General features: G+C 52.9%; 2 protein-coding genes and 1 pseudogene across 2 annotated transcripts; 1 reads left to right on the top strand and 2 right to left on the bottom strand.

Annotated features, from left to right (window-relative positions):
• Positions 1-294: 294 nt before the first annotated feature.
• TSGA10IP (testis specific 10 interacting protein) lies at positions 295-8,320 on the top strand. The gene is made up of 5 exons (XM_025355288.1): positions 295-678; positions 1,766-1,902; positions 1,996-2,720; positions 2,890-3,037; positions 8,146-8,320. The coding sequence occupies exons 1-5, from the start codon at positions 532-534 to the stop codon at positions 8,318-8,320; spliced, it is 1,332 nt and encodes a 443-aa protein (XP_025211073.1). The 5' UTR covers positions 295-531.
• A 3,564-nt stretch (positions 8,321-11,884) lies between these two features.
• Positions 11,885-13,752, bottom strand: LOC112605626 (annotated as a pseudogene).
• Positions 13,753-16,368: 2,616 nt separating this feature from the next.
• GAL3ST3 (galactose-3-O-sulfotransferase 3) lies at positions 16,369-24,806 on the bottom strand. Its single transcript, XM_025355561.1, has 3 exons — positions 24,637-24,806; positions 20,933-21,169; positions 16,369-19,293 (listed from the first exon to the last, which is right to left on the bottom strand). Exons 2-3 carry the CDS (start codon positions 21,055-21,057, stop codon positions 18,123-18,125), a joined length of 1,296 nt encoding a protein of 431 aa, XP_025211346.1. The 5' UTR covers positions 21,058-21,169; positions 24,637-24,806; the 3' UTR covers positions 16,369-18,122.
• Positions 24,807-26,697: the final 1,891 nt, after the last annotated feature.

Below are 26,697 nucleotides of genomic sequence, written 5' to 3'. Positions count from 1 at the left end.
CATTTTGGCCAGGCTGGTCTTGAACTCCTGGCCTCGAGTGATCCACCTGCCTCAGCCTCCCAGAGTGCTGGGATTACAGGCATGAGCCACCGCTCCCAACCTGGGAGTGCAAGGACTGAAATAAAATCTTGTGAAAAATCTTGTGAATCAAGTCCCTGAAGGAGCCATATCTCAGTTTGGCTCCTTCAGGGACTTTGCCGGGCCTGGGGGGCAGCACAGGAGACAGACTGACTCCCCTGTACAGATGGATGGGGAAACACAGGCGGAGTGGGGACAGAGGACTTACCCCAGGTTACATGGGGAGCCTGTGGATGAGGCAGGAGCAGAGGCAGGACTTGGGCCTGGGTCTCTGCACTGAACGACTCCTGGGCACCCTGCTGAGCTCTCCCTTAGAAGGAGATTGGCCTCACATACCCCACTGACCCCTTCCTAGTATGCTTTTTGCCAGACCCCTTGAGACTGGCTGAGGACTGGTTGCCATAGAGATGGCCTGTTGGGCAGTTCCACGGTGGGGATGGGGGATGGGGCAGGATGGGGCAGGACACCAATATGCTAAATACCTACCAACAGTTGGTTAGGACCCCGTTGGCACAACCAGGGCAGGACATGCGGCTTCAGGCTCCGGGAACCAGCACTGGGCTGCTCAAGCTGCTGTCGACCATCTCTCAGGACAAGCAGGTGAGGTAGGCCCAGTGGGGGCACTTCCAGCTGCCCAGAGCCAGGTGGGCTGCCTTGGGTCAGGGAGGCCTGGGCTGGGGAGGCCCTTGAGAAGCCACGAGACCTGAGCTGAGATCCAGGTGAAAGTCAGGGAGGCAGGAGTGGGACAGGGACCACATGGAGGCCTAAAGGTCTTGGGAGAAGCTGAGGGATGACGCCTGGGGGTGACTCCCCGGGATGATGGGGTGATTCAGGGAACACTGTGGGAGGAGCAGCGTTTCAGGAAAGATTAAGACCACCTGGATGAAAATCACCTTGGTTTCTGCCTTGGCTGTAGCAGGTCCAGGGCCCAGTGGGACATTTGGGAGTGCAGTCCAGGGCCCAGAAGCGGCCTAGTGCAATGGTAACAAATCTGGGCTCCACCACTTCCCAGCTGTGTGACCTCAGTTACTCAGCCTCTCTGAGCCTCAGCTTTCTCCTCCAAATGATGGGGGTGATAATGAGTACCAGCCTCCTAGGGTCCTTGGGAAGGTGTGTTTATGCATGAAAGTCCTGAACACACAGTAGGTGCTCAGCAGGTGGTGGCTGTTGCTATTTTAATATGCAGAATGGAGGTGGTGTTCGGTCGGGTTTTTTTGTTTTGTTTTGTTTTTTGTTTTTTTGAGACTGAGTTTTGCTCTTGTTGCCCAGGCTGGAATGCAATGACGCAATCTCAGCTCACTGCAGCCTCCACTTCCCAGGTGCAAGCGATTCTCCTGCCTCAGCCTCCCAAGTAGCTGGGATTACAGGTGCAGGCCACCATACCCAGCTAATTTTTTTTTTTTTTTTTTTTGTATTTTTAGTAGAGACGCGTTTCACCATGTTGGCCAAGCTGGTCTCAAACTCCCGGCCTCAGGTGATCCGCCCCCCTTGGCCTCCCAAAGTGCTGGGATTACAGGCGTGAGCACCGCACCCTGCCCTGTTTGGTTGGTTTTTACGGTAACGAGGGCCCAGAGGGGCCCAGCCAGGCCCAGCCAGGTGCACAGAAGAGGAGGGCACCCGGGTGAGGTGCAACACAGTCCAGGAGGCTGCTTGAGCTGGCTGCTCCTCCCCTAATGTCTCTGCCCAGGGCCGCCTGGGGAGTGGTGATGGTGTGCCAAATCAGGACCTGCAGCGGAGGTCTCAGAGCTCAAGGCAGACAACAAAGAAGGACTGCAAGCCCAGGGGCCAGAGCAAGAAAGGACAGGGCTCTGAAGAGGCTGAAGAGTAAGGAGCAGTGGGATGGGTCAGGAGGGTGCTGGGGGTCAGGGCCCTCTGGGGGCTGGTGCCGACCCTGACCCCTACCCTGTCCTTTCTCAGTCTCTTCCGCCTTCCTCCTCGGAAGCCCTCCTTCCCCTTCCAGTGGGCCTGGGAGAGCATCGCCACAGATGTCCGGGCTATGCTTCAGCCAAGTTCCCCAACCCCAGGCCACCAAGCCCTGCCCATGCCCTCCTCATCCTCCCAGCGCCAGTCCAGGCGCAAGTCCACGGCCAACCTCCCAGAGGCCTATGGCTGCTCCCGGAAGACAGAGGCGCAAAACCTGAAGGCGAGACAACAGCTGGGAGCCTGGGGTGGTGTCTCCATCCCTCCTGGCAAAGGGGAGCTAGGACTGGAGCCCCCCAGTGAGTGTGGCCTCCAGCCGCCTGGGAGGAGGCCAGGATCAGGATCGGCGTTCGACAAGCAGGTCCAGCTGCAAGGCCCGGGTGCTGAGGAGGCTGAGAGGGGTCTGAGTTCTGGGGAGCCGCCCCAGCGCCCCAGGAAGGGGTCCATCTCAGAGGAGGAGCAATTCTCAGAGGCCACAGAGGAGGCTGAGGAGGGAGAGCACAGTGCTCCCTGCAGAAGGAGGGCTGGTTGTCAGAAAAAGGGGCAGATTTCTGGAGAGGAGGCCTCGGATGAAGGGGAACTGCAGGGCCAGAGCCAGGGGAGCAGGCCTAGCTTCAACAACCTCCAAAGGCCACAGAGGAGGAAGACAAGGGCCAGGGAGCTGCAGGGGCCATGGGACTTGGAGAAGCTGCACAGGCAGCTACAGAGAGACCTGGATTGTGGTGAGCGTGCGACTCGGGGCCCGGGTTCCCCCGAAGCTACACTGTGGGGAACAGGGAGCAGTCGGGGAGGCTGGGCTCAGGCAGGCTGGGCTGTGCTCTGGGTGCTGCGGGGATTGCCCAGCAGCCTGGGAGAGAGAGGCAGCCCCTGACTTGGTCCCACTGTGGGCAGGCCCCCAAAAGCAGCCCTGGAAGGCTTTGAGGGCTGCCTTCCAGGCCTCCAAGCAGAATGGAAAGGCCTATGCCTCGGAAGACGATGAAACTTTCCTGTCTGCCAACCTCCCCAATCGCACCTTCCACAAACGACAGGAAGCCACCAGGTAAGAGGGAAGAGAAGGGAATGGGGGCCCATGGTGAGAAGTAGACATGGAGCTGGTTCTCCAAGAGATGCTTAGGCATTTGAACTCTCATTCATTTCTTTATTTATCCATTCACCAAACTTTTGGATCATCCATCCATCCATCCATCCATCCATCCATCCATCCAACTACTGGTAACATCCACTCAACCATTCACCCATCTCTCTGAATACCTGGCCAATTATCTACTGATACAGTCACTTTTATTTCCCATCTTTTCTTCTATCCATCCATTAAACTATTAACTAAGTGATTAATCCAACATTTATTATCTACTCCTGGGCCCTTAGGATGTAACTATTAAAAGACTTGGAATTAGCTGGACATAGTGACACATGCTTGTAGTCCCAGCTACTCAGCAGGCTGGGGTAGGAGGATCTCTTGAGCTCAGGAGATCAAGACTGCAGTGAGCTATGATCCAGCCACTGCACTCAGCATGGGCAACAGAGTGAGACACTGTCTCTAAAAAATAAGTTAAGGGGCCGGGCGCGCTGGCTCACGCCTATAATCCTAGCACTTTGGAAGGCCAAGGCGTGCAGATTGTCTGAGTTCAAGAGTTCAAGACCAGCCTGGGCAACATGGTGAAACCCTGTCTCTACTGAAAATATAAAAAAATTATCCAAGTATGGTGGTGCGTGCTTGGAGTCCCAGCTACTCAGGAGGCTGGGACATGAGAGTCACTTGAACCTGGGAGGTAGAGGTTGCAGTGAGCCGAGATTGCACCACTGCACTCCAGCCTGGGTGACAGAGTGAGACTCTGTCTCAAACGAACAAACAAACAAACAAAAAACCCAGTCTGGTCAACATAGCGAGACCCCTGTGTCTACAAAGGAAAAAAAGATTAGCCTGGCTTGGTGGAAAGTGCCTGTAGCCCCAGCTACTCTAGAGGCTGAGTCAGGAGGATCTCTTGAGCCCAGGAGTTCAAGGCTGCAGTGAATCATGATCACATCACTGCATTCTAGTCTGAACAACAGAGCAAGATTCTGTTTCTAAAGCAAAGGAGATAGTGGGAGCTGAAGGGGAGACTGGAGGCCGTGAGGAGACTGTTGGCAACACTGAGGTGAGGAACCATAGGCCCTGAACAAGGAGGCCCTGTGGATGGAGGGAGGGGATCCATTTAAGAGACACTTAAAGGCTGGTTCAATAGGCCTTGGTGACTGGTGACAGGTGGCATGTGAGGGCAGGGGAGAGTTCATTCAGCATTTTTTTTTTTTTTTTTTTGAGACGGAGTCTTGCTCTGTTGCCCAGGCTGGAGTGCAGTGGTGTGATCTCCACTCACTGCAAGCTCCACCTCCCGGGTTCACGCCATTCTCCTGCCTCAGCCTCCCATGTAGCTGGGACTACAGGCGCCCGCCACTGCGCCCAGCTAATTTTTTTTTTTGTATTTTTAGTAGAGACGAGGTTTCACCGGGTTAGCCAGGATGGTCTCGATCTCCTGACCTCGTGATCCGCCCGTCTCGGCCTCCCAAAGTGCTGGGATTACAGGCGTGAACCACCGCGCCCGGCCTCATTCAGCATTCTTATGTACCCCACAATTCTTTTTTTTTTTTTGAGACAGAGTCTTACTGTGTCACCCAGGCTGGACTACAGTGGTGCAATCTTGGCTCACTGCAACCTCTGCCTCCCGGGTTCAATTGATTCTCATGTCTCAGCCTCCTGAGTAGCTGGGACTCCAGGCACGCACCACCACACCTGGCTAATTTCTGTATTTTTAGTAGAGACGGGGTTTCACTATGTTTCACTAGGGTTTCACTGGGTTTACACCATTCTCCTGCCTCAGCCTCCCGAGTATCTGGGACTACAGGCACCCGCCACCACGCCCGGCTAATTTTTTGTATTTGTAGTAGAGACGGGGTTTCACCGTGTTAGCCAGGACGGTCTCTATCTCTTGACCTCGTGATCTGCGCACCTCAGCCTCCCATTGTGCTGGAATTACAGGCATGAGCCACTGCGCCCGGCCGCTGGCTAATTTTTAAATTTTTTGTAGAGATGGGGTCCCGTTATGCTGAGTTTGACTTTTTTAAGATTTGACACATAAGGGAGATTATATGGTATTTGTCTTTCTGTGCCTGGCTTATTTCACTTAACATAGTGTCCTCCAGGTTTATTCATGTTGTTGCAAATGACAGGATTTTCTTCTTTTTAAGGCTGAAGAATGCCATTGTGCATATATACCACCTTTTCTTTATACGTTCATCTGTTGATGGAATCTTAGGTTGATTTCAGATCTTTGCTACTCTGAATATTCCTGCGATGAACATAGGAGTACAGCTATCTTTTCTTTTTCTTTTTTCTTTTTTTTTGAGATGGAGTGCCCGCCACCTCGCCCAGCTAGTTTTTTGTATTTTTTTTTTTTTGAGACGGAGTCTCGCTGTGCTCCCAGGCTGGAGTGCAGTGGCGTGATCTCGGCTCACTGCAAGCTCCGCCTCCCGGGTTCACGCCATTCTCCCGCCTCAGCCTCCCAAGTAGCTGAGACTACAGGCGCCCGCCACCACGCCCGGCTAGTTTTTTGTATTTTTAGTAGAGACGGGGTTTCACCATGTTAGCCAGGGTAGTCTCGATCTCCTGACCTCGTGATCCACCCGCCTCGGCCTCCCAAAGTGCTGGGATTACAGGCTTGAGCCACCGCGCCCGGCCAGTTTTTTGTATTTTTTAGTAGAGACGGGGTTTCACCGTGTTAGCCAGGGTGGTCTCGATCTCCTGACCCCATGATCCGCCCGTCTCGGCCTCCCAAAGTGCTGGGATTACAGGCTTGAGCCACCGCGCCTGGCCTATTTGCTTATTTTTAAATTATTATTATTATTTTGAGACAGAGTCTCGCCCTGTCACCCAGGCTAGAGTGCAATGGCATGATCATAGCTCACTGCAGCTTTGAATTCCTGGGTCCAAGTGACCCTCTCACCTCAGCCTCCTGAGTAGCTGGGATTACTAGTGCATGCCACCACGTCCAGCTGATTTATTTTTATTTTTATTTTATTTATTTATTTATTTATTTATTTTGAGAAGGAGTCTCACTCTGTCGCCCAGGCTGGAGAGCAGTGGCCGGATCTCAGCTCACTGCAAGCTCCGCCTCCTGGGTTTACGCCATTCTCCTACCTCAGCCTCCTGAGTAGCTGGGACTACAGGCGCCCGCCACCTCGCCCAGCTAGTTTTTTGTATTTTTTTGGTAGAGACGGGGTTTCACTGTGTTAGCCAGGATGGTCTCGATCTCCTGACCTCGTGATCCGCCCGTCTCGGCCTCCCAAAGTACTGGGATTACAGGCTTGAGCCACCGCGCCCGGCCCAGCTGATTTATTTTTTAACTTTTTATTTGTAGAGATGGTGTCTTGCTATGTTGCCCGGGCTGGTCTCCAACCCCTGGCTTCAAGCAATCCTGCTGCTTCCACCTCCCAAGGTGTCAAGATTACAGGTATGAGCCACCATGCCCTGCCTCTTTGCCTTTTTTTTTTTTTTTGAGATGGAGCCTCACTTCATCACCCAGGATGGAGTGCAGTGGCATAATCTTGGCTTGCTGCAACCTCCACCTCCCAGGTTCAAGCGATTCTCTTGCCTCAGCCTCCTGAGTAGCTGGGATTACAGACAGACACCATCAGGTCTGGCTAATTTTTTTGTATTTTTTAGTAGAGACAGGGTTTTGACATGTTGGCCAGACTAGTCTCGAACTCCAGACAAATGATCCGCCCGCCTTGGCCTCCCAAAGTGCTGGAATTTCAGACATGAGCCATCGTGCCTGGCCTTTGCCGATTTTTTAATTGAGTTATTTGCTTTCTTGTTACTGAGTTATTTGAATTCACATATTTTGGATATTAACCCCTTTTCAGATGTATGGTTTGCAAATATTTTTTCCCATTCTATATGTCATATCTGTTGATTGTTGCCATTGCTGTGCAGAAGCTTTTCGGTTTGATGCAACTTCATTTGTCTATTTTTGCTTCTGTTGCCTGTGCTTTCTGCGTCATATCCAAAAAACCATTGCCCAGATAAGTGTCATTAAGATTTCTTTGTGTGTGTGTGTGTGTGTGTGTGTGTGTTTGTGTGTGGCAAGATCTCAATCTGTTGCCCAGGCTGGAGTGCAGTGGCTCAATCGTGGCTCACTGCAGTCTTGATTTCCTGGGCTCAGGCGATTCTCCCACCTTAACCTCCCAAGTAGCTAGGACTACAGGTCTGGGCCACCACGCCTGGCTAATTTTTTGTATGTGTAGTACAGACGGGGTTTCATCATGTTGCTGAAGCTGGTCTCAAACTCCTGGGCTCAAGCGATCCACCTGCATCAGCCTCCCAAAGTGCTGGGGTTACAGGTGTGAGCCACCATGCCCAGCCTTTTTTTTTTTTTTTTGGCTCAAGATTGCTTTGGTTGTTTGGAGTATTCCATGGTTTTATATTAACTTAAAATTATTTTTTCTATTTCTGTGAAAAATGTCATTAGAATTTTGATAGGCTTGCACTGAATCTGTAAATTGCTTTGGATAATATGGACATTTTAACAATATTAATTTTTCCAAAGCACCCTTCATTTCTTTTTTTTTTCTTTTTCTTTTTTTTTTTTTTTTGAGATGGAGTTTTGCTCTTTTTGCCCAGGCTGGATTACAATGGTGGGGTCTCGGCTCACTGCAACCTCTGCTTCCCGGGTTCAAACAATTCTCCTGCCTCAGCCCCCTGAGTAGCTGGGATTACAGGCATGTGCCACCACGCCTGGCTAATTTTTGCATTTTTAGCAGAAACGGGCTGTCACCATGATGGCCATGCTGGTCTCGAACTCCTGACCCCAGGTGATCCACCTGCCTCCACCACCCAAAGTGCTGGGGTTACAGGCATGAACCACCGCCCCTGGCCTGCAAGCAGGAGACTTCTAGAATGAGTAGGGAAAGGCCTTGAGCTGGGCCCGAGGGCTGAGCCTCCAGGGCAGTCTCTGTCGTGGACTTCCATGACAAACCCTACTCCCAGGACACTGGCTTTGGACCCTGCAGCCTCTCCCCACAGGCTCCCATATTCCCTTATCCAGCCCCTGGCCCTCTGTGAGGCTCCTGTTGCCCATAAACCTCTCATTCCCCTTCCCTTTCTCACCCAAGGAGCCTGCTGCAGGCCTGGGAGCGGCAGCGGCAGGAGGAGCGGCAGCAGGCCGAGCTGCGGCGGGCCCGAACGCAGCATGTACAGCGGCAAGTGGCCCGCTGCCTGGCAGCCTATGCACCCAGAGGGAGCCGGGGCCCTGGGGCGGCCCAGCGCAAGCTGGAGGAGCTGAGGTAGGGAGCCTGGGCTTGGGGAGGCCTGGTTGGGAGAAGGCAGGGAGGCCGTGCCAGGTCTCAGTCTATAGGACTGAGGAGCACCAGCCCTTGCCTTCCCTGGGGCTGGCCAGGCCACTTCACTGCGTTTCCAGATAAGGACGCTGAGTCATGGGGAGAAGGGGTCCATGGAAGGCCACCCAGTTAATAATGACAATCTCTGCAGCTGTTGAATGGTCAAGGTTAAAATATGCATCATGTATGATTACCCTTTTTCAAACCTTCATTTCCTGATTTCCAATGCCAGACATGCTTGTTATAAAATTTCAAAGATTACAGAAATAATGCCTGGAAAGGTGAACAGCCCTGTGACTCCACTCTGGGAGACAGCCATTGTTCACAGTCAGCTGAAGAGTCGCATTTTGTTCTCTTCCTATATTGTGACCATTTTCTGTTTTTTTTTTTTTTTTTTTTTTTTTTTTTTTCAGACAGAGTCTCGCTCTGTTACTCAGGCTGGAGTGCAGTAGCACGATCTCGACTCACTGCAATCTCCACCTCCCGGGTTCACGGCATTCTCCTGTCTCAGCCTCCCAAGTAGCTGAGACTACAGGTGCCCACCACCAAGCCCGGCTAATTTTTTTTTTAAATTTTTATTTCATTTTTTATTTTTAGTAGAGACGGGGTTTCACCGTGTTAGCCAGGATGGTCTCAATCTCCTGAGCTCGTGATCCACCCGCCTCAGCCTCCCAAAGTGCTGGGATTACAGGTGTGAGACACTGCGCCTGGCCGTGACCATTTTCCTAATAAGCAAATTTGTGGGCAAACCTTTTTGGACTCCTAACAGGTCCGTGAAACAGGCAGTATTGCTGCCGGTGGGCCCGGTCAGGCTCTTCCTTTGGCCACACAAAAGAATTCGAGAGCAAGTCCAAAGGAAGAGCAGGCAAAAAGTTTATTGCAAAGCAAAGGCCGCCCTGACCAACGTGGTGAAACCTCATCTCTACGAAAAATACAAAACTTAGCAGGGTGTGGTGGCACACACCTGTAATCCCAGCTATTCGGGAGGCTGAGGCAGGAGAATCGCTTGAACCCGGGAGGTGGAGGTTGCAGTGAGCTGAAATTGCGCCACTCCAGCCTGGGTGACAGAGTGAAAACTCCGACTCAAAAAAAAAAAAGGCCCACCCTGAGGACTGCTCAGAGGGAGAGATGCAGCTTGTGCCTTAAGAGGATTTCCTTTTATGGGAGTTGTTTATACCTAGTCACAAAATACTGGTGAGGTCAGGTATGCAAAGGTGGACCTGTGGTTGGCTCATGCGCTCAGCATCTGCATACTCTAACGTGCATCACATGAAACATTAGCATATAAAATCTCTACCTAGGGGTGTGTTTTTTACTATTAAAATGAGGAAAATGTTGCTATAACCACAACCTTGAGCCTAGCTGTGTATGCGGAACCCCGAGAAGTCCTTAGCTCCCTCCAAGGCAGGAATTTGTAGCTAACAGCTTCTCAGGCTTTTGGTGCTGATTGGCTGGAGATTGGGGAAGCTACATTCTGAATAAGGGGCTTTTGTTTTCTTTCCTGGGCTGTGCTAGGTATCAGGGAACTTGTAGCCATCTGTATCCCCTAGGACTGCTTATCTTGCAAAAGTGTTAGGTGCTCAGCTGGGCGCTGTGGCTCCTGCCTGTAATCCCAACACTTTGGGAGGCTGAGGCAGGTGGATCACCTGGGGTCAGGATTTCGAGGCCATCCTGGCCAACATGGTGAAACCCCGTCTCTACTAAAATAATAATAATAATAATAATAATAATAATACAAAAATTAGCCGGGGGTAGTGGAACGTGACTGTTAGTCCCAGCTACTTGGGAGAATCGCTTGAATCAGGGAGGCGGAGGTTGCAGCGAGCCGAGATTGCACCATTGCACTCCAGCCTGGGTGACAGAGAGAGACTTCGTCTCAAAAAAAAAAAAAAAAAAAAANATTTGCAGCTTTTTTTTTTTTTAGATGGAGTCTCGCTCTGTCACCCAGGCTGGAGTGCAGTGGTGTGATCTCGGCTCTCTGCAGCCTCTACTTCCTGGGTTCAAGGCATTCTCCTGCCTTAGCCTCCTGAGAAGCTGGGATTACAGGCACGCGCAACCACATCCAGCTAATTTTGTATTTTAGTAGAGATGGGGTTTCACCATGTTGGCCAGGCTGGTCTCAAACTCCTGACTTCAAGTGATCCACCCCGACTTGGCCTCCCAAAGTGCTGGGATTACAGGCGTGAGCCACCACACCTGGCCATGCAGCTTGTTACTAAAGGCCTTTCTCCTGCTTACCTCAGTGGCTCCCCATCACCTACAAGAGAGCTGTCCTTGCATGCCACGGCACTCTCTTGTGCCAGGAACAAGCTCCAGATGGACAGAGACAGTGATCTTCTCAGCTCTGGGGACAGCCCGGCCTCCCCTGCTAGTCATCTCTGGCCATTCCACTTATGCCAGCATTCCATACAAAACAATCCCAACTTTTAGAAAAAATATTTTAAAATCTCCCTCCTGATTTGGCCCAACAAATAAGACTGACTGACATAGTATGGCCTTTTGAATCATTCTCAGAGGAATTCAGCTGGGATCGGGAGAAATGGATAAATGTTTTTTGAGAGAACAGATGACATCTGGGGCAAGAGCCCACCCTCCCAAAGAAAAAAATCATCTTAAATGTTCATTGTTCCTTTTTTTTTTTTTTGGCCTCAAAAGTCACATTTATTCAAAGAAAAAAATGACAAGGCTGAGTGCAGTGGCTCATGCCTGTAATCCCAGCAATTTGGGAGGCTGAGGCGGGAGGATCACTTGAGGTCAGGAGTTCGAGACCATCCTGGCCAACATGGTGAAACTCCGTCTCTACTAAAAATATAAAAATTAGCCAGGTGTGGCGGCACACACCTGTAATCCCAGTTACTCGGGTGGCTGAGGCAGGAGAATCACTTGAACCCGGGAGGCAGAGGTTGCAGTGAGGCGAGATCTTACCATTGCACTCCAGCCTGGATAACAGAGCGAGATTGAGACTAGGTCTCCAAAAAAAAACTGACAAGATGTCCATCCCTCAGCTCCCTTCCCTCCACCTCCTGCTGCTCCTCAGCTCTGATTTTTTTTTTTTTTTTTTTTTTGATGGATTCTCACTTTGTCACCCAGGCTGGAGTGCAGTGGTGCGATCTCGGCTCACTGCGAGCTTCATCTCCCAGGTTCACGTCATTCTCCTGCCTCAGCCTCCTGAGTAGCTGGGACTACAGGCACCCGCCACCACGCCTGGCTAATTTTTTTGTATTTTTAGTAGAGACAGGCTTTCATTGTGTTAGCCAGGATGGTCTCAATCTCCTAACCTCGTGATCCGCCCGCCTCGGCCTCCCAAAGTGCTGGGATTACAGGCGTGAGCCACTGCGCCCAGCCTCAGTCCCAAAATTGACACCTGGCTGGGGCCAGGTGGCAGATCAGCTCCCCTCAGATGTGGTCAACAGCACTGAGCCGTCTCCTCAGTGGGGGTGATGTACAATGTCTTGATGTCTAGATTAGTCCCCCTGTCTTCTGGTGTTACTGTGTTAGGAGCCACACCCTATGGTCAAAACATCCACCATGACTGACTCTCATTTTGAATATCATTTTCCCTGTTGTTGGGAAAGTCATAGCTGATGATTAAAGAAACCTGGCACATTCTCTGGCCAGGAGACCAGTGGTAATCAATGCTCTGCTAGGGCCAGAATGGAACTCCTCATGATCATATCTTGTTCCTTTTGGTTCATATCTCCATGCATGGCAGAAATGGTTAAGTCTCTGGCAAGCATCTTCTCAGTGAGCCAATCAGCCTTCCTTGGGGTATTGGTGAAGATGACTGCCTGGATGATGATCAGGGTTCCATACAAGTCACAGAGTGGTCCCAGCTTCGACTCCTCTTGTTTTATGCTGATGTAAAATCGGCAGATACCCTCCAGGTGAACTCTTCCTTCTTTTTTTTTTTTTTTTTTGAGACAGTCTCGCTCTGTCGCCCAGGCTGGAGTGCAGTGGCCGGATCTCAGCTCACTGCAAGCTCTGCCTCCCGGGTTTTTACGCCATTCTCCTGCCTCAGCCTCCCGAGTAGCTGGGACTACAGGCGCCTGCCACCTCGCCCAGCTAGTTTTTCATATTTTTTAGTAGAGACGGGGTTTCACCGTGTTAGCCAGGATGGTCTCGAACTCCTGACCTCGTGATCCGCCCGTCTCGGCCTCCCAAAGTGCTGGGATTACAGGCTTGAGCCACCGCGCCCGGCCACAACTGACTAATTTTTTTGTATTTTTAGTAGAGATGGGGTTTCACCGTGTTAGCCAGGATGGTCTCGATCTCCTAACCTCGTGATCCGCCCGCCTCGGCCTCCTAAAGTGCTGGGGTTACAGGCATGAGCTACCACGCCCGGGCAAACTCTTCCTTATTGACAAGGATTCTGGCAGGGTCCCTCATGAACTTCTTGGTCACCTCAAGTGCATCAAAAGGCATTATAGCTGATAGCAAAACCATCTGAGTGTTGCTGTTGAGCTTTATTTATTAATTATTGTTACTTTTAGAGACAGATCTCACTCTGTCACACAGACCGGAATGCAGTGGTGTGATCATAGCTCATTGCAGCCTCCAACTCCTGGGTTCAAGTGATCTTTGTGCCTCAGCTTCCCAAGTAGCTGAGACTACAGGTGCATGCCTCTACGCCCAGATAATGTTTAAATTTTTTTTGTAGAAACTGTGGTCTCATTCTGTTGCCCAGGCTATTCTCCAACTCCTGAGCTCAAGTGATTTTCCCTCCTTTGCCTCCCAAAGTGCTGGGATTACAGGTGTGAGCCACTGTGACTGGCTGAGGTTTTGGAATATGGCATAGATCTGGTTCTTGAATCTTTGGCTTAACATTTCATCAGCTTCATCCAATGCAAGCCTCTTGCTGTATTTGGGAGACAGTGTCTCCAGTGAAACATATCAAATACGTGGCCAGGAGTACTACGATGATATGGGGAGCTTCCATCTGCAGCTTCTGCTTCTACTTCAAATGCATGTGCGTGCCCCCAGTGCAGGTGTGACAGGAGGCACACACATAATCTAATGCCATGGCCGTTTTCTGCATCTACTGAACCAATTCTCAAGTGGGTTCCAGGACCAAGGCCTGGGTAGCCTTAAGATTCAATTCAATCTGCTGTAGAATGGATATGGCAAATGTGGCCATATTCCCAGCCCCAGCTTGGGCTTGAGCAATCAACCACAACATAACCTTTGATAGGAGGAAGACTAATGCAGCTGGAAGTCAGAGACCTTCCCAAAACCATAGGCATAGAAGCCATGAAGGAGGGGCTCCAAGAGGTCCATGTCATCAAAGCTGTTGACAATCTCATTCCAGATGCTCTGGGTGATGCCTTCAGGCTCCATCCCCTCAGGATCATTGTGTTTGGACTAGGAATCTTGATTCATCCACATGATCCTTAGAAACTAGCCAATCTGAACTTCTCCTTCTCCTTCTCCTTCCTCTTCTTTTTCTTTCTTTTTTGAGATGGAGTCTTGCTCTGTCACCCAGGCTGGGGTGCAGTGGTGCCATCTCAGCTCACTGCAACCTCCACCTCCCAGGCTCAATCAGTTCTCCTGCCTCAGCCTCCCGAGTAGCTGGGATTACAGGCACCCGCCACCATGCCCAGCTAATTTTTGTATTTTTAGCAGAGACAGTCTTTCACCATGTTAGTCAGACTGGTCTGGAACTCCTGACCTCAATCTGCCTGCCTCGGCCTCCCGAAGTGCTGGGATTACAGGCATGAGCCACCATGCCCGGCCTCAATCTGAACTTCTAAGCATGACATTCAAGGGCTTTCATAATCTGGCACTGGCATATTTCTCCCCAGCCAGATGGCCCAGCATCCCTGTCTCACAGGGCCCAGGCTTTCTCATACCCGGCACCTCTGCGTGTTGCATGTATTGTTCCCTCTGTCCAGAGCCCCTTCCTCCATCCCTGTTCTCATCTGGGACATCTCTTCTCCAGAGAACCTCTCCTGACCTCAGGCAGGCATTCCTGTCCTCCCCTTTGCTTCTTACACACTTTGTGCTTCCTATATTCATGAAAATCAAGGCTGGACTGGGTGCGATGGGTCACACCTGCAATCCCTGCACTCTGGGAGGCCAAGGCAGGAGGATCACTTGAGTCCAGGAGTTTGAGACCAGCCTGAGCAACATACTAAGAACCCTGTCTCTACAAAAAAAGTAAATAATTAGCTGGGTATGGTGCCATGAGCCTATAGTCCCAGCTACTCAGGAGACTGAGATGGGAGGATCACTTGAGTTCGAGGCTGCCGTGACCTATGATTGCACTACTGCACTCCAGCCTGGGCAACAGAGTGAGACCCTGTCTCAAAACAAACAAACAAACAAAGAAAAAATCAAGGCTGCTCATAGCCCATACCATGGCTTTGGGGAAAGTAGAAAAAGTCACCCCTTCCTCAAAATGCTTTCTTCCATCTGCGAAAAAAACTCTTCTAATAGATGTGTCAAACTATAACATCTACAACATGAAAGGTGTTGACCCTGGAGGAGTCCTGATGAAACCAGAGATGCCATCTTGGGAGAACCTCTGTGTGCCAGGACCTGTGCTAGGGGCCTGTTTATTTCACAGGTGAGGAAAGCGAGACTCAAAGGCTAAGTTCAAAGTATGTAACTGGTAGATGGCAGAGCCAGGGTTTGAACTCCAGAGCCCCAGTGGTTAATCACAAGGCAAGATCACCCCCATCGAGTCATTGTTGGCCAGGTTTGCTGCCTCCACATCTTCTCTAGACCTTAGGGTGAGCTCCTCAAGGCAGGGACCACGTTTCACTCACTGCCAAAGTTCTGGGACCATTCTGAGTAGGCACAGAGTGGGCAGCACCCAGTGTTCGTTGGTGGAAGGAGCCTCCTTGCAGGAGTCCTAGGGGTTGGGGTCCCAGGGGCTGAGGCCTGTTCACCTGGTTGTGGCTGAAGCTGGAGATGTTCCCACCAAAGAGTTCCAGAGCCCCTGCTCAGCTTTAGGATTTGCCCTTGCCCCTGAGTCAAACAGAGAACCCTCTCCAAGTACCTGATGATTCCATTTGCCCCTGACTCCAGATTTTTCTGAGACCAGAGTTGTGCTCTCTGCTGAGGTGGGGCAAGGTTTATAAAGGAGGGCCCGCCTGCCTGGCGGCCAGGGAGGCCAGGGGAGGCCTATTGCAGTGGTTTGGCTGTTTGTCCCTTAAACCTCATGTTGGCATTTAATCCACAATGTTGGAGGTAGGCCTAATGAGAGGTGTTTGGCTCATGGGTGTGGATTCCTCATGAAAAGATTAATGCCTTCCCTGAGGATTAAGTGTGTTTTTTCACTCTCAGTTCCAAGAGCTGGTTGTTAAAAAGACCTGGCACCTCCTGTGACCCCCTTGCTTCCCCTGTGGTCTCTGCATACTTGGGGTGCCCAGCAGAAGCAGCCTGAGACCCTCGCCAGATACAGATACCAATCCTGAACTTTCTAGTCATCAGGATTGAGTCAAATAAACCTTTTAATTTACCCAGCCTCAGTCATTTCTTTATGGCAACACATAATGAACTGGGACACTTATCAAAGCAGACTTGGCCAGGCGTGGGGGCTCATGCCTGTAATCCCAGCACTTTAGGAGGCCGAGGTGGGCAGATCACCTGAGGTCAGGAGTTCGAGACCAGCCTGGCCAATGTAGAGATGGCGAATCCCCCCATCTCTACTAAAAATACAAAAATTAGCCGGGTGTGGTGGCAGGCACCTGTAATCCCAGCTACTCAGGAGGCTGAGGCAGGAGAATCCCTTGAACCTGGGAGGTGGAGGTTGCAGTGACCCGAGATTGCACCACTGCACTCCGGACTGGGAGACAGGGTGAGACTGTCAAAAAAAAAAAAAAAAAAGTAGATTTAAAGGCATGTCTGAATTTTCCAGGCCAACTGAGGGCAAGGTGAAGGATGTTCCTGGCAGAGTTATGACCAGAGGCTAGGGCTGGGGGTGCAGATGGAGACAATGGCAAGCACCTTACTGGCTGGGGGCCAGAGGACACCTATTTTTGGATAGATCACTTTGAGTCTGGTACAATTCTTTACTGCTGCTTAATGTCAGAAACTTAACTATGCTTTTGCATGATTCTAATTATTGCCTTTTTCAGAGCTCTGCTGGTAAAAAGTGGGGTGCCATACCAACAGTCCCCTTTCAAGCCCAGCGTGTCATGCATCCTGCCAACCAATCACTGCAATGTTCATTGTCCAAACAGGTCAACCGTTGTTTCCATGAAAAACAGGATAAAGAGTTGCTGATAGCAGTGTCTTGGTTCTTCCCTTTACATTCTTTTGGGGGAAGGTGCTGGGAGTCAGCCTAGCTTGTGGCAGGTGGCCTTTTTTATTTGAATGGCACTACAGACAGCGCTTGTGAGCACAGACTCTGAAGCCACACTGTCTTGGTTCAGATCCTAGTGGCCACTTTCTGGCTGTGTGACCCTGACTTAATCTCCTCCAAGTTTCAGTTCCCTCACCTGGAAAATGGCACCCATCTCCAAAGTTAATACACATAAAGCCCTTAAACGGTGGCTGGCACACCGTAGACCATAATAGCTATTGTTTTTATGACTTGTCCAGATATGTCGATATAGCTCTGAAGAAAGTAACAGAAAAAGTCCCGATTCTCTGCTACTCAGTCTTAAGGGAGATTTCACCTCGAAGTGCTGGGTATCTTGCTGTGTTAAAGGAAATCGCAGAAAGGGACTGGTCTTCATCTGAGTCTGAGTTGTCTTCTTGTGAGGAAAGCAGGCCATTAGTGAAGTCAGTGATTCACAGGGGGAGGTCAAATTCTGAGTTAGGCAGCTCCTTACCTGAAAATGATCCTCCTTCCACCCAAGGAGGTGTTTTGCTCTAATCCCTCCAGTCCTTCCTCTTTGCTTACCTGCTTTGCTCCTGTTCCAAAGTTTCCCCATGAGCTCCATGAAAATAAGGCCCTATCTGCCTGGTTCACCTGTATCTCCAAATTACAGAGATGACGCTCAGTAAATGTTGCAGAATTTTGTGAAAAAGAACGATGTGGAAAGTGAGTGGGGCTGAGGTGGCCAGTCTGTGTTGGGGGCCTAGTCAGTCAAGCAGTTGAGAAGGGTTGTGGGCCTATGCCAGGTGGCGGGGGACCTTGAGTCCACGCCCCCATCCTCATGGCTCCAGCCACAGCTCCTCCTGGGAATTCGTTTCATCCTCAAATGTGGGGAATCCGGCTTCTATGACTGACATACGACTCGCACATTTTAAAGATGTTTTATTAAAAAAAAGAAAAACCAACCAGACAAAAATCCCAACCCAAGAACTCTTGGTTCTGAGAGACTGGGAGCAGCTTAGGTCTGTGGGGAGGGTAGAACCTGGAAGACAGAAAAGTATAGGGAGCCTCAAGCCCTGGGAAGGAGAGCAAGAGCAGCCTTTCCCCAGGGCTCAGCCTCTCTCCGCGGGGCCTGGGCTTATCCACTTGGAAAAGACAGGTCGGGGGCGCTGAGCCCCCAGAAAAAGGCAGAGTGAGCAGTTCTGGACAGCCCTCAGGCCTCTCGTCAAAATCACCAACCAGCTGGGAAGAAGAGGGTGGCCCAGTGCTGGATCCAGCCTATCAGCGCCGTGCCCGAAGGCGGGGTTCAGCCCACGATAGGGAGAGGGGGCTCACGGAGGCGTACCCCAAAGTTCGGCGAGGGACTCAAGCCCCTTGAAAAGAAAGGGCTCTCATGGGGCAGGACATGGAGGCAGCGCCTGGCTGAACTCCTGGGAGGGCAGGGCAGGACCCAGGACCCAGGACCCATACTCCCAGAGGCCTGCGGAGCTCAGGGACCCTGAGGCCCGCGAGGCAGCACTCGGATGGGCCGAGGCGGGGGATTATCCAGGACCGGCTCGGGCCGAGCCCGCGCACCGCCCCGGCGCTTCTGCTTGCGCAGCAGGTAGTTCGAGTACTGGACCTCGGGCATGGCCAGCTTGAGGCAGGCCTCGGTGGCCGGGCCGGCGCCGCCGCCGGGCAGGTCGTAGCCCATAATGTCCACTTTGCGGCTGGGCTGCCACGGCTGCAGCTGCTTGGTGCGGATCTGCGCGGCAGGCCGCAGCACTGGCTCGTCCCCGAAGCAGCGCCGCAGTAGGCGCTGGCGGGCGTCGCGCAGCTCGCGAGCCTCGCGCTCCACGCACGCGCGGCCGGCGCGCGCCACGCGGCGCCAGAAGGTGGCGTTGAAGTGGTCGTAGAGGCCGGCGTCCAGGGCGTTCCAGGTGCGCGCCGCCCGCGCCAGCGCCGCGGGGATGGCGGCCAGGCGCGAGCTGGCGGCGCGCGCGTTGAGCTTGGCGTAGAGCACGTCGTCCAGGTCCCAGGCCAGCAGGCGCCGCAGCAGCACTAGCGACTCGTCGAAGTACTCGGCGATCATGACGAGCGAGAAAACCTCCTCCACCTGGCGGATGAGGCCCGCCAGGTAGGCGGCGTCGTCGCGCGGGCTGCGCTCATTGTCGCCACCCAGGTCGTAGGCCAGCGTGTTGTGTGCGAACATGGCGAAGTGCTCGCCGGCGCGGTAGTAGGCCTCGGGCGTGCGCAGGAAGGCCTCGAGCGAGGCGTTGGGCACGCGCCGGAAGGCCGGGCAGTACTGGTTGTAGTAACTGAAGAGCGACTCGAACATGGCGGCCGGTTCGCGAAGGATGGTGACATAGACGGTGCCGGGCGGCATGAGGCGCTCCAGCTCTGCACGGTCGAAGCGCAGGTGGCTGGCCAGCACGTGCGGCGGCCGCGTGGCCGGGTGCACGAAGTGCGCCGAGAAGTTGCGCGGGTAGCAGAACTGGTGCTCGCAGCTTGGGTGCGGCAGGGCCACCGTCAGATTGTGGCGCTCGGCAAAGCGGAACAGGATGTTCTGCACCGTCGTGCCTGCCGTCTTGTGAGTCTTCAGGAAGGCCACGGTCATGTGCTTGGGGCGCGGCGGCGAGTTTCGCAGAGGAGGGCAGCTCAAGGGGAACAGCTTGGGGTACCTGCCAGGCCCGAGGGGTGTGCAGAGAGGAGGGTGTGAGGGGGCTGCTGCTTGACCCCTGGCCTTACCCAAGGACTGTGGATGCCCCACAGCGCGGCCCCGCCTAGTCTGCACTCATGGAAAGGTCGAGGGCGGTGCTGGGTAGCCTCTAAGATGCCCCCTATGATCCCTGCTGGCCTCCTGGTATTTACGCCCTTGAGTATTCCCCTCACCTGAGGTACGCTGGACTTATCAGTGCATCTAAAGAAGAGAAGAGGGCAGAAATGATGGGATGTCACTTCTTAAATTTCATCATAGAAAGACTGTGGCTGGCTAGTATCTTGGTGTCTTTCACTCAATCCGGGATGACAGATGCTGGCGGAAGCAAGCTGCCATATAGTGGGCAGCCCTATAGGGAGCTACCACTAAGTGGGAAAAGCCCATAAGGACCTAAGGTCCTCAGTCCACCAGCCCGCTTGAAGACCTGAAGCCAGTCAAAACCACGTGAGTGAGCTTGGAAGCTTCTCCCTTCCAATCAAGCCTTTGGATGAGACTGCATCACCAGCAAACACCTTGGTTGCAACCCCATGAAAGACCTTGGTCCAGAAGTTCCCAATAAGCCGCACCTGGCTTCGTGACCCACAGTAACAGATGTTTGTGTTTCCAGCTGCTAAGCTTTAAGATAATTTGTTTATGCAGAAATAAATAAAGGATAAAGACCCCTGGAGATCTTTGAGGAATCCCACTTTGTATATGTAGAAACTGAGGGCCAAAAGGAGAACAATCACTTACACAAAGTCTGGAGACAACTCACATGGTCACTAAATCCTTTTGTTCTTTTTCATTTTTACTCTTTAGCTGGCTCCTCACTTTGTAGATGGTTGGCACTGGGCTCTGCAGCAACCCATTGTTATGTTTCTCTTAAGGCCTCTAAAGCCTCATTCATTCAGTCATCAAATATTTTTTGGGTCTCCACTATGTGCCAGGTTATGCTAGGCTCAAGAAATACAGTAATATACAAAACAATAATCATAGCCCTCGTGAAGCTTTCATTTCTGTTGCTTCATTCTTAAAATATGGGTGTTTGGGATTTCAAACCAGCAAATTATCTGGCAAGGAGGGCTGGGCCCATTCACACCATTCTCAGGGGGCAGACAGTGTAGAAAATGGGGACATCAAGTGCCCGGAGAGGTGCAGGGATTTGTTGGGCTCACACAGTGAGTCAGAATAGGGTCGGGGTTCCCATGAATCACATGGTATCCTGTATGAGGGTGACTGGCTGCGTCACACACATCATGTCTCACTTTATAGATGAGAAAACTGGGGCTCAGAGAAGTGAGGGGACTTGGCCTTGCCCAGCACTAGGGAAGTCGTGCGAAGTTGTTTCCACTGCGGAGATGCTTAGCTGCATGCTCTGGGAAGGAGTTGAGCTGGATTCGGATCTCAGCTAACTGATTCTGTAACTTTGAGCAAGTCACTCAACCCTTTCATTGAAGAGCAGTCCCTGGCCAGGGAGGCTGTGTGGCCCTAAAGGGAAAGCACGTTCAGAATAGAGGGAAAGAGCCAAGCCTAGCAGGACTCTTCTGGCAGGTGGAAGAACGGGGAGGGGAGCTCTGGCCCCCCTGGGGCCCCGCCCCCTCGCCGAGGCCACGCCCCCTTACCAGCTGAGCTGCGCCCCCTGGTGGATGAGAAGGCTTACGGTGCTGCACCCTAGCACCAGCAGCAGGATTTTCCGGCGGCTCATCATCTTGGTGGCTTGCTGCAGGCGCTGGAGGATGGGTGGCATGGCGGAGTACCCACCCCTGGACCAGCCAGGGCCTCGCTATCCAGGACTCCCTTCACAGGCACTCATGGGGGATCCTGTGGCTCTGGTAGCAGGGCCAGTGTTCCCGAGAAGCCTGGCAGAAGAAGGCAGATGAGTTTGCAGTGGGCAGAGGAGATGGGCTCTGGGCCCCAGCAGGTCTGATGCAAAGAGTTCCAAGAGGTGGGGTGAACAGAGAGGCCAGAGCAGATCAGATTCCTGCCTCCTGCTACCAAGACCCTATCTCCTCACTGCTCCAGATAACCTAGTCTTGGGTGGAATTACACGGTCTGGGGTGTAGCCAGCCCTTCAGGCCGTAGCCACTCCCACCCCTCAGCCCTGTCTCTGTCTCTCTGCCTCATGGTCATTTGTACATGTCTCCCCAGTGGAGTGGCTTCAGCACCAGGGCTTAGCTCAGAACAAAGAGGTCTCAACTCAAAGTTTCCTCTCCTCCAGGACTCCTTGCACAATTGCTGTAGCCCAGGGTTGGTCCTGACTCCCCAGAGAAACCGAGCTTCTCAGAAACACTGATCAGGCCTTCACCTCCTTGGATCGATACGGCTTTGAGTCGAAACTGCAGGCTTACTCTACGTACTATATTATTACATACTTATTCCCATTTAGTCCTCACCACAGCCCTGACATAGGTATTATTCCCACTGTACAGATAAGGAAACTGAGGCTCTGAGAGATGATATCACTTGTCTATAGCTACACAGCTGGTAACAGTAGAAATGAGATTCATACCTGCTGTTTCTGGCTCCGAAGTCCATGCCCTTAGGCACTGTATATGCTATTTCTGTAAGAGAACTGATTTCCCCAACCTTGCCCTAGACTCTGGCAATTCTGCATGCTTCTGAGTCCTGAGCGCTCCTAGCTGGGTTCCTGCCCTGAGGGCCCAAGACTGAGAAATTCATGAGGGAAAGGAAGGTCTTGAAATTCTGGAGCCCTATCTGGATTCCATCCCCAGACACCTGAAACCCAGGCAGCCCCATCAGCTGACTCTGCAGGGAAAAGTGCCTGACCAAAGCAATGGGATGGCAGCCTGGGCAGGGGTGCGGGTTGGGTAAGAGGTGGCTCCTGCTTGTTGCCCTACTGAGGATCTCCAGGAGAAGGTGAGCTTCCATCCCAGATAAGCCCAGGAGTGAGAGAAGGGAGGAGGGGCTGGTCTCGCACAAGTCTCCTTTCCCCACAGGAATGCCTTGGCTTAAGGGCAGCCCAATCCTGGGCAGCTTCTGTGGAAAGTCCGCTTCAGCAGTGATGCCTGTCCCCAAGCTAGGGTGGGGCCTTAGTCTCCAGGTTCAAGTTCAGCTTCAGCCCTCACACATATCCTTCTCCATGGGGGAGGGGGAGCCTGGAACTTGATGGGCATGTGCATGTGGAACTAGGACACCTGGGTCCCAGGAGGGGTGAGGTAATGTGAAAACTCTTTTGATCATCACCTTTTCCAGGAGCCCTGGGCTTGGCTTCTAGTCTCTCTTCTTGACCCTACTGCCTTAATCCTGGATTACATTTAAACCTGTTTGGGTGGAAAGATGTCCTGCTTATGCCTCCCCTTCTCTCTAGGCCTTATCGCTGCTTCCCTCCACCTGCCTGCAGACAGACTTAATCCGGCTGGAGCCAAGGGTGAAGGGTCCAGTCACAGAGGGCAACCAAGGGCACAGCAGAGGAAGTCTAAGGCCTTCCCTGTTTCTTCAAGGATTGCTGGGGCAGAGAAGGGCTGGCCTGGCCTGGCTGGGGCTGCTTGCAGGAGGAAGTGAGAGCCCTTGGCCCTCTAAGGATACACACCTTTTTCCTCTGTCATTCCTGCTGCTTAGAGAACTTGGTGATTAGACAGAAGTGTCCCAAGAGAGGAAGGGGTGAGTCTACATCTACTTTTGCTAAACTTGCAGAAACCACCCTATTTCTCAGAGGATTCAGAGTCAGCCAAGGAAGTCAAGCCTAGCTATGGGGGACCTTTCCCGGGGCAGAGCTTCAACTGGCCTCACAGAGTGACAGGTGCTTGGTATCCCCCTCCATCCACTCCCGGGCCTTTCCCCTCTTTCCCACATGGCTGAGCTCTGGGGAGCTAGCCAGGCCCCAGTCTGAGGCTGCTTAGGGGTAGGGGACAGGGCATCCTCAGTGCAGGAATTCCCTGGACACCAGCCCCTGAAGGTGGGCACCAGCATCTGTATGGCCACTGTCAGTGACAGGGTGTTCATCACCTCCCGATACAGCCTGGTCCATTTCTGAGCAACTTACAGCTGTTCAGGTTCTTTCCGGGACAGCCAGGATTACCCTGCCAGTGGTAGCACCCGCTTCGGCCTGCCCCTTCCACCTCCCATTCTGCACTCTTGGTAGTGCTGCCCTCCTAGAGCACACAGAACATTTTTCTCCATGACAGACCTTCAGGTATTTGGAAGCAGTAACCCTGTCTCCTCTGGGCAGGCACTCGGCCAGGCTAAACATTCCAGGTCCTGAGAGAGGGTGCTGCTCGGACATTGTGGGAGGCCTGCCTTGCCTTGGCAATTTGACTCCAAGATGCCTGTTTTGGAGATGGAGCCAAGGCAGTGCCTGTCAGGGAGGGGTCATTGGGCTGGGTTTACATCTGATTTTCTGGCTGGTGTGGGGTGCATGGTGGTGCTGCTGGAGCCGAGCTTTACAGCAGTGGCCCTGGCTCCTGCCTTCAGACGCTTCACACAACTCCCCATTCTGCCTGGTGTCTTCTCCATGGAGAGAGTTCTCCCAGCTATCCCAGGCAGGTCAGGACGCCCAGGCTCATCAGAATGTCAGTGCTAATTTTAGTCAGAACAGTCTACCTCACGCTGCTGCCCAGTCTTGCAAATTGCTTGCTTTTCTCTAGGGAACCAAAGAAATAGTAGAGCCTACCAGAGCTTTGAAATGGGCCTGGGTGCCCACCCTCCTAAAGGAGCCCTTTCTCCTCTGTCTCTTCTGAGCTCTAGAGCTGAAACTGATGTACTCAGAGGAAGGGGTGCCCTGGACTGGACTACTTGGCCCTGACTGCTGGATGGCCCGGAGACTCCATCCTGTCCTGACTTGAGGGATAGGACAGCCCAGTGTTGAGGGACCCTGACCCAGGGTGCTCCAGAGGAAGCTGCAAATTACTGAGGGATAATTTCAGGGGGTCTGCAAAGTACTGGCCCAGGAGAGCACATCTTTCCACCTCCCTCTTTTTCCTCCTCCCCCACCCCCTAGCCTGCACCAGGTCTGCCCCTGGCCCCCCAGCCTGCCCACTCTCTCATCCACCCCTGCATCATCCCTGCCTCGGAATTCCCTCCATCCTCCTGTCTCCATTAGTGCCCACCCGCACCATACCTCCCGCTCCCTCAGTTTCATCCCAGCATCCCCCAGGGATCCTGCCAGTGGGATCTGGTCACCATAGGGGATAGGCCAGATTGGCCCGCTCACCCTATCTTCTCCCACTTTCCAGGGGTAGAGCGCCCCCCTCCTCATGCTTTCCAGGCACTAGGCCCCCAAGATACTCTCTTGCCCGCCTCTCGGCCCCCATCCCGGTCTGGTCCACTCCCACTCCCCCAACCCCAGGCCGGCCACTGCAGTACTCACACCGCGCGCCTGGGCTCTGCCTCTCGCCCGGGCTGGGGGCGGCCGCCGCTATCTCTAGACCCTTGTCTTGAAATCCGCACGGGGTCCGAGGGTGCCCAGGGCCCTGCGCGCCGAGTGCCGGTGGCTTGCCTCTCAGCGCCTGGATGGGATCAGGTGGCGGCGTCCGCTAGGCTCGCTCCTCCCGGCTCTGCCCGCCCCCCGCCCCCCATCGCACACCGGAGGAAGGCGAGGGGCGGGGCCAGGCCGCGAGCAAGTAGGGGAGAGGGGAGAGAGGGGAGAGAGGGGAAAGAAAGCGGGAAGGGGGGTGGTCTCCCGGCTTGCCCGCTGGCTGTCGTGAACAGTCTCTGGGTGGCATCTTCAGATGCAGTTATCTTACTCTGGCAACCTTGCAGAGTTGGACACTAATGTGGCCAGCTGCCTTCTCTCACTCAGACAGGGAAACTGAGGCCAGGAAGGTGTCTGGATGCTCCTGCATTGCTGGGTATTCCGGGGCACCACCGGTCATACTTGGGCTCCTGGGTGAGCGAGACACAGGTACACTTGCAGGTACCCACATCCTCTCTATCCTCCTCCAGCAGAGAAGCAGTGCTCCAGCCTTGTCTGGTCCCATCTGTGCCCACACACCCACTTCCCTTCCAGCGTGTCCCCCATACCTTCTGATGTAGCTTCTGGCTGCTCACCCATTCTTCCTCGCTAGGACTCCAGACCCACTCACTCCTGATCAGAGCTACAGTGAGGCTGGGACCCCTGCCTAGGCACCTGCCATCAGGCATCAAAGAACCCAAGTTCAATCCTGGTTTGCTCTTAAATCCCAAAGTCAAGAGGCAATTCCCTGAGCCCTATTGCTTCCAGCTCTAAAATGGGAAGCTGTTCTGAGGTAGCAGAGATAATACACATGAAGGATTCATGTGAACTTCTTAGTCCTCAGTTCCTATCACCTGGGAGCTAGGCAGCAGCACCTCTCAAAGCCATGCCAGACACTGAGAGCCCCACACTGAGTTCTGTGGCTGACCTGCCCACCTGCTTTTTATTTTGCTCTGGGCCTGGTAAAGCAAGGATCCTGGAGCTGGGTAGTCATCCAAAGGTGGGACTGGAAGGGGCTGGATACGCCCTTCTAGGTCCACATAGGAAATAGGTAGTATTGTATGAGGGTCCTTGTTACGGTTAAGGAGGAGGAAATTGGGACTCTGAGAGTCAGAAGGACTGCTGGTGGCCCCAGTTCGGCCCCTTGGGCATGTCACCTTCTCTGCCCATCAATCCTCCACTGTGTACAATGTCAGGGGCGGAGGAGGATCTTGATACCTTGCCTCTTTCCCAGAGCTGTCATAAAATGAGGCTCCACCATCAGCCTTTAGTTTATCCTGCCTCAGAGACCCCGCCCCCTTCCCTAGCACCTACACATCGCTTGAGGCCTTCAGCCTCAGATGACCTGCTCTGGGCTCTCCAGTTACAGGGAGCAGAAGAGCCTTCCTTTGGGCTAGAAAGGTTCTGCCTGAGTGGGCTGACAAGCTGGAGGGAAGGGCACCATTGTTCTGTCTTCCTTACTGTCCTTTCCAGGTTTGGCTTCCCCTCTGGGAGGGGCAGCAGGAGCCTGCCATAGTGATATTGATGCAAAGGGGAAAGGTCAAGGTTTGGGTAGGAGGAAGAGGACTTCCCACCCAGTGCTAGGATGTGAGCCAACCTTTCTCAACCCAGTCCTTTTCCCTGTCTCTCCCAAACCTCACCTTCCCCAGACCTGGTGCCCCATTCTTTTTTTCCCTGTTCCCAGCTTCTTCTCCACGGGGGGCAGTTGGCAAAATGGAGCTGGAGAAAAGATCTGAAGGGGATGTTTGGGGGAAAATGAGACCATTTCACTGAAGTCTCCCCATTCCCGTACTCAATACACATAAAAACACACACAGTGAGCCTGGCTGTTAGTGACAGGGCAGAGCTAGTGGCAGAGGTGGGGAGAGAAATTGAATTGATGGTGTGGGACAGCGAGAGGTGGATGCTAGGCAGGCAAGAATCCCTGCCAGTATCTGCCTCTGTCCCCAAAGACCACGGGGAGTTGGGGTGGGGAGT

This window comes from Theropithecus gelada, chromosome 14 (assembly GCF_003255815.1).
Source record: "Theropithecus gelada isolate Dixy chromosome 14, Tgel_1.0, whole genome shotgun sequence".
NCBI lineage: Eukaryota > Metazoa > Chordata > Mammalia > Primates > Cercopithecidae > Theropithecus > Theropithecus gelada.
Note: the sequence above shows the minus strand (reverse complement) of the source record. Positions and strands in the feature narration are given on the sequence as shown.